Source organism: Miscanthus floridulus, chromosome 1 (assembly GCF_019320115.1).
Source record: "Miscanthus floridulus cultivar M001 chromosome 1, ASM1932011v1, whole genome shotgun sequence".
NCBI classification, from domain to species: domain Eukaryota; kingdom Viridiplantae; phylum Streptophyta; class Magnoliopsida; order Poales; family Poaceae; genus Miscanthus; species Miscanthus floridulus.
The window spans coordinates 1,638,107-1,645,957 of record NC_089580.1 but is presented as its reverse complement, the minus strand read 5'-3'; the positions used below and the strand labels follow the sequence as shown (position 1 = coordinate 1,645,957).

The window sequence follows — 7,851 nt, the reverse complement described above, 5'->3', positions numbered from 1 at the left end:
TAAACAAGGGCTCCGTTTATTAATAGCCCGTTAGTTTTGTCGTAAACGATCGTGGATTATTTACTACTAGTTAATTTGGTGTGAGAGAAAAATAATGTTCCAGCTTATAATCCACGATCGTATACGAGCAAGCGAATATGAAGTAAGCTAGCTAGTGCTAGTTTATTTGAATGCCCTATCAAACCAGAGAATATGGGTGTGCTTTCCATGACGCAAAGCGGGATTTGAAAGAAAGAAAGAAACTCGTTTTAAAACTAAACCATGCCTCCTATAATTCCCGCATTCTAATAATTTAAAGATAGGGAACAGCATGGCCCTCATGGTCCTAAAATATGCTAATTTTAAAGTATGTGCGCGTGCACCTGCTGATACATTACCAGCGAGCCGTTGATCAAGGATTAACAATGAATGAAAAGGCCAGCATATACTGTAATCATTTTCAGGGCACAAGCACAAGACAGCACAGTTCCTTCTTTCCGCAGTTAGAACAACTTACAGGGAAGGTGAAAACACAAGAAAATTGGCGATGCGGAATAAAAAAACCGCACAAGGCACAACACACCACAACATTACACAACATGAATATGAATCACAGCCCAAATCTAGATGCATGGTGTCGTTTGAGAATGTTATGTACAACACATGTAGCATGCACACCTGGAGAAGCACACCTTAGGATGGCTTACCAACGCCAAATTGGAGGAATGTGTTATCAGGCCTGTAACTGAACAGGCTCCCCGCCCTGGTTAGGAGCATCTGCCTGTGCTTTTGGACCAGACCTGTTAATCGAATTCCTGCGGGTTGGTCCCTTCCCTGCTTCCCTGCCAACTGTTTGTGCATATACATAATAAAAATTCAGACTTACGGAGTGATGGTGATGGTGATGGTGATGCATGACAACGTAAGGAGAGTTGCTTAGCTACTGTGTTTTTGAGATGTTTATACTAGTAAGGAATTAAGAAATTAACGATCCGACCCTAATTTTAGTACTGCCATGTTTAAAGGAGCTTTAAAAAATTCTTGGGTAAAAACATACATTTTTGGCAAGCACATCAGTTGAGTTTGAATGTTTGATGGAGGAAAATGCATGATAAACTAGAAATTAGCAGGGGGAGTATGAATGAACTAATAAAACACAAATAAGCTACTCCAATAGGATCCTATTACAGATGGTTCTAGTTGCTTTCAGCTACAAATTCGAAAACTTTCTCAATGATTGCCAATAGCATTTCGAGAAACTACTCTATAGGATCCTAAAGTGTATTGTGTGCACCAATTTTTTTTTTAAACTGAACTAAGAGAACAGTATGTTTACCATTATTTGGGAGGGATAACCGTTTCTTGGCTGGTGCATTCACTTGCACAAGCTCATCTTTTGAATTGCGCACAGCCTTAGAACCTATATCTGTCGGCTGGGAGCTGACTTCCTCGAAAACTTCATCCGTAACCTTTGCCTTCTGTTTGGATGATCCTAAAGATGTGGATGGCAATACATTTGCCGGTCGTGCAAATGGAGTACAACTAACATCTGAATATGACTTTTTGTGGTTTACACCTTTCTTCTTGCTCAGACCAGGAGTATTGGAAGCTGACACTTTACCCTTTGTTGTGATCTGAGAATTTGCTTCCTCATCCTTCTTAACTTCATGCGTTGGCAGACTCTCTTTGGCATTACAGTCAAGTAACCTGTTTTCCCATGGACGTACAGCCATCCACCTGTCTAACCAATTTGACCCCCAGTGGTTCTCACCAAGTTCAAGACCTTGCAGGCTCGTAGAATTTTGTTGCTTGGAACCAGCTTGCCGCTGACAAAGATGAAAACACTTGTCAGTGACTTCATAACCTAAGAGACATTGAAAAGTAATACAAAGTTGTAGGAAGGGCTGTAATAAGCCAATGGCCAATAATTGTTGTTTATATTGTAAGTAATTATGGAATGCTAACGATAGTTTGCTATGAGCATCAATTCAGATTCGTGATTTGAGGAAACTAGTACAATAATGACCTGCTAAGTGTAAAGAGCTCCAATTTGTTTGTGCTCGTTTATACGCAACAGGTAGCAAAGACAGAATATATTTTTCAAGAAAAATAAACAGTATACATATAGTTATTTCATATCCATCACAATAGCCATGCTTTTCTTAACCTATATATATACATTTCCCTTCTAACAATTCAGATGTCTTTCGGCTAATCTATCAAATAATCGCAGGTTCAGCAAACATGTAACACAATGATCATCTACCTAATGAAAGAAGCATATACATTATGAAGATAGCATCCATTCCAAAAGCATCCTTCATGATGGTCATCATATATACTTCTCTGACTAACAAACTATAACCAAGGAAAATATTTTTTTAGTTTTTTAGAAGAAACTAACTATAATCAAGAAAAATAATTAACAGATCCTCGAGCACTAAATCATTGAGCTAATTCACTCAACAAGTTCTGGTCAGCTTGCAACTCATACACTTCTCAGCACAGCAAATGTACTCACCAAAAAGGCAACAATATACCTGATGAGTCAAAGCATATGCCATTGCCCTCTCACGCTTAGCAGCAGCTTCTCGCCTTTTCAATGCTTTAGCTTGCATTTCCTCCATGGAACCAATACTGCCACACCAGCCTCCCTACATTTGTTGTCGTTGCAGAAGCAAGAAAAGAACGACATATAAAAATACAGAGCTCATTAGAGAAGAATCATAATTTTCCTAGCAGGATAAAATTCATGAACAGATAAAAAACAATTTCTGATGTTCATTGTTCAGGCCAACAAGAATGGAAACATCTTATTGCTAGAATAGTAGAATGTTTATTTCAACGTATGGAAATATATCAAAACTGGCTCAAAAACATCATACAGATATTCTACTGAAATCACACAAACAAGGTGGTAAGCCGCCCAGTTGTAGTGCTGCCGGCCAGGGATCGAACCCTTGTTCCCACACACAAAAAAGGTCTCACTGAGTAAACTGCTTTCAAAGATATACACAATTGCGTCCTGGGCAGCTGGTGTTCAGTGCCTTTCTCGACCTTAATTGCAATGCCGTGCATCCCCATGGGTTAGCAAGCAGAGATTTCGAGCAAGTCAACTCATAAGAAAATACTACCCGACCCTAATCCACCTACCCCACTACTATAAATTACCCTCCACAACCCCATCCAACTGACATTATGCATCACCTCACCTTGGTCGTTGAGGAAATGAGGCTCTGGGGTATAGCTGAAGAAAAAGGCATCACCTTGTTGACTGCCCATTTGCTTGGTGGTGTCTAAACCCTTTTTCTTGAGGTCACTCCCCCTGATTTTTAGGCATTTCTGTTTTCTGTTTTCTATTGTTTTCCCTTTGGGTATGTGTGTGAATGTGTGTTGGGTGTTTTATGTGAGTAGGTGGTTCTGTTTTTGTAGGGTCTCTCTCCCCTATTTTTTCATCTTCTGCGCGATCGAGAAAAAAGACATTACATCACCTCAGGGCCACTGTAGGCCAAGGTGCAAAATGTCAGAATTAAATAATGAAGAATAAAAGCAGAAATCTGTGAAGCATAAAGTGTACACAGATAAAAAAAAAAAACAATACACAGAAGATTCATGTGCAATACCCCCCCCCCCCCCCCCCCCCCCCCTCGTGCAATATGTGTTCCTCCTTATTAAGGAAAAAAAGGTATGGCTAAGGAAGTAATGCAAAAATATGGAACAAGTGAGACGTCTGGCAGCATAATGACTTCGACACTATGTTTCCTACCTCAACTTCTCGGACATGGTTCTCATGATCATCTTGTTCAGGAATCTTTTTCCTTGCCACTTGATTTTCTAAGGCAACACAAACTTGTCTTGCTCGGACACGAGCTTGTGCTTTTACCAGCGCTTGCATACATTGAAGTGTCTCTGCTGTTTGCCTTCTAACAGAATGACCCCTAATAAGGGCTTGAAGTAGAACTATTCCTTTCAAAGCTCGTAAAGCACGCCTAGCCTGGTAGATATGAACAAAAAAATCAGAAATCCAAAACCAGAAGTGAAATGAAATCATGGACTAAAATATCTTACTAAAGTTGTTGATTCTTTAACCAGTGCTTTACTAAAATGACAAAACTTGCATCTGAATACTGTTAAGCTAGGAAAAGAAGCCTCAGTAGTCAGTATCATAGTGTTTATGCTTTCTTGACCATTGAAGAATAATAGGACTTCCTAGTATTCCAAAATGGTAGAACTCCCTAAAAAGTTCTCCTTTTTCTTGCATCATTTGATTTCATATCGACCACACTAGCTGAAAGTTTCCAAGTTGCTTATTTGGATAAATCAATGAAAAAATCAATACAATCATAATCAATATATACTATACTTAGTGTATATCAGTAGGTACAGAATGTTTTGAAAAGATAACATACCAAGAACGCTCGAAACGCAGACTGGACAACAGTTGCGGCCAAATCTTCTTTACTATGATGTTCAGCCTGAGAAATTTGCACATCAAGTGATGTACTGTCTGAACAAATTGAATTTGAAATAGTCTGTGTGCTTTTGTCATCAGTCAATGCTCCACTTTGTACTGTAATTTCTTCGACTGCAAGTGCACCTCCAGGATCCAAAGAATGTTTCCGTTTGTGCAGCGATTGATTAGCAGAGCTCGTCTACAACATTGATAATTCATTTTTACGGTGAAAAGCTAATCCAATTAAAAGAAAAAAGGATATATAGGTTAAGTAGAATGGTGATAATCCGCAAGTCAAGTTGGATTGCAGGAACATATGACAGATGTAAAAAATCGAAAATTGTAAATCCATAATATATACAAGTCACATATGGACAAACTACATATAGTTCATGACAGAGGCTACAATAGTCTGTATGTCATTCAATTATACGGAACTATTTGAAGTTAACAGTCAGAAATGTGTGCAAAGGAAGCTGAGCTAGCTCAGCGGGTACAAGTCCTCGTCGAGACGAATTTGGGTGCCTATTTTCTTCTTAATAAAATGCCACCTATTTCCTCCTTGGTTGATCTACTTTAAAAAAAATGAATGTGTGCATGGAAAGGTTTAGAACTGTTAAAGCTTCAGATAGCTATAACCGAACTAGGCAAGTAGCTAACTGATTTTCAGGTAGGAACTTCAGTTTAGTTATATTCAGATTTCATTGCCTAAAGGACCAAACAGATCATCTTAAAAAAGATTCCCTGGAGTAAGGACAGTTCAATAATCTAATTGTGCACAAATCTATCATCCATCCATCGCTAACAGGCCAACTAGAAATTAAATCAGAAAGATGCCATTAAGTGCACAACCACAACTTTGTTTCAGCATGCTTTTTGTCTTTTCTTCTCTTCAGTAGGTTAGACCAGAGGGCATAGAAGCGTCATAACTGATACTGCAGGGTTGCTACATCAGTGCAAATTTAATATGCAGGGTTTGCTGGCATTAGCCATGTAATGTCAACAATATTTCTCAGTAATCGTCATGTTTCATGCAATCATGTATTCGTGGTACCAAACGTAATGGAATACACTAGTTGTCTTTATGTGTACTACTGTCTGCTGAAAGTGAAGCGTATTGGTTGATGAACAGGCTTGTGATGAAGACATGCCAACAACAGAAGCTATGTGGCATCCAATGAACAAGTTTTGGTAAACCTTCTATTCTTTTGCAGTTTTTCTATTCTTCAAGGTTTGTCATTCTCACAGAGAAAGACAAAGAACAAGAACAATTGCAGCTCTCCAAGTTGTGCTCACGAAAACAGGGAATAAGAAAAAATACTTAGATAAAAGTATTGTGCGTCATTGATGTCCTGGGGTTCAGGCATCACATTTAGCCAAATTATAGTTAACCCAACGAGTTGTAATGTTTTAAAATATCATCACAAAACTGAACTGTAGCAGCTATACTGAACTTCAGGTGTATATGGATTTTTTGAACATAGCAACATGAATAATTCACTGATGGGGACGCCCACACCTCTGGATACGAAATCTGCACAAAAGAATAAACCTAGGTGGAATGCCATGACTTACAGTTTCACTGCTCTCAGCATTTCGTCCTTTTTCTTGCTTTTCTGCATTCTGCCCTTTTTCTTGTTTCCTTATGCCAACCAAGGATTTAATCCACTTGGATGAGATACCCATGATACTCCCTCCTTCCCTTTCGCTAACTCAATGACCTAAGGCCAGTATGTTGCAGTGATTAGTACACTATATAAAAGTAAAAGTCGCTTCTGCTTAAAACTTAAGTTAGAACAAAAGGGCAATGGGTACAATCACTCAACCGAGAAACTCAACATCACAATTGCCGGAATTTAAAGCAATGTTAGTGGCACTGATCCAACAAAGCGCTAGCACATGCAAGTAGTTGAGGCAAGAACAAAGATATACAGAAGTCTCCGTGTGAGGATTCAAAATAAGCATCATCAGCACAATTTATGAAATCCAGTGATTAATGCAATAAATAATCTCGCTGATATGATAAGGTCAGTCGGACACCCACTATATTCTTATTCTGTCAGTCATTACTCTATCTGGTGGTAGTTGCCGTTGTCATTGATACCACAGATACATTACTAGTCAAGACTATGACACCAAACTTGACAACCGATAACATCTACCATTTACTGACCTAAATCTCTAGCCATTGAACAATATTAGGTATATCATTGTGAAGTTGCTAGAAATCATTCAACATATTAATTGAAAAAAATCTCAAACAAATTGACCTTATTATCTCAAAATGTATAACCATGAACTGATTCAAAAGTAGAAACAGTCTCAAATCAAATGGGCAACCTGATCGCACTCTATGCATTGGACCTAATAGGGAAGTAAAGAGTATTCACTCCACATAACAAAGAACCAAATGAAAGCATGGGTAATCGCCCTATACCACCACCATTATTGAACACAGTTTACCTGAACAGAACCAGGAAGGGGAAAATAACAAATAAGTAAGATTGATATAACACTTTTACAACACCATATAATTTGTCGCAAATACAAGCAGCGCCTCTGAAGATACACATGGATTGGCCCAGAAGCCCCAACACTCCCCCAAGGCCCCAAATTTCAGCACAGATTGATATATAGAAAAATGCAGCAACCAGCACCAACGACTACTTTAGCTTCTCCCTTGGCAGGCAAAAAAACCGAGCAAATCAATCATAGCCCAGACGGGAGGGGAGGCGAAACAGAGAGGATCAAGCAAAGCTCGGACGTCGGGCCCCACCAAAATCCAGCAAAATGCGACCCCAAACTCAGGAAGACGCCCACCAATCCGTCAACCGCCCCCCAAATCAGACGAAATCCGCACACAAAACAGGCCCAGGAAAACGAGCGCCAGACCCAGGGACGCGCATCGCCGGTTGCCACGCCCAATGCCCGATCCTTGGCACATCAGATGGGGCTGGAGACTCTCACCTGGGCGGCGGAAGAAGAGGGGAGAGCTTTTGCTTGAGACGGGGACTGCCGGGACGAGAGAGACCATGCCCCGTCCCCCTCGCGCTCCCTCCTGTCTCTCTCTGCCCTCCCCTTCTCTTTTGTTCGTGCCGTGCGCTTGGATTCCCTTCTCTCTCTCTCTCTCTCGTTTTTACATGCGCATTTCGTCCCTTTGAAGGGAAAAATTGGGTAAAGAAAAGAAAAGGTGGTTGCAGTTCGAGGAGGGCACATTTGTACAAAGGCCCTTTGGAAAATGTGCGTTTTGTTTTTTGAGCACGAGCGGGTGTGCGTGGAGATGAGAGCGTGGCAGGCTGGGGCTGTGTGGCCTGTGTCTGGGGCGGTAGCAGTTGAGAATGGACGATTGGAACTCGTGTCTGACTTCTGACGAGGAGAGCGAGGATTTCTTTGTCATATTCAGACGCACGCAACACGAC

At 40.3% G+C, this 7,851-nt stretch overlaps 1 protein-coding gene across 1 annotated transcript; it reads right to left on the bottom strand.

The window, feature by feature from the left end:
- Window positions 1–425: 425 nt before the first annotated feature.
- LOC136470211 (protein IQ-DOMAIN 5-like) lies at window positions 426–7,581 on the bottom strand. Its single transcript, XM_066468333.1, has 7 exons — window positions 7,400–7,581; window positions 6,008–6,153; window positions 4,389–4,631; window positions 3,746–3,973; window positions 2,520–2,633; window positions 1,316–1,805; window positions 426–828 (listed from the first exon to the last, which is right to left on the bottom strand). Exons 2-7 carry the CDS (start codon window positions 6,116–6,118, stop codon window positions 713–715), a joined length of 1,302 nt encoding a protein of 433 aa, XP_066324430.1. The 5' UTR covers window positions 6,119–6,153; window positions 7,400–7,581; the 3' UTR covers window positions 426–712.
- Between the last annotated feature and the right edge of the window lie 270 nt (window positions 7,582–7,851).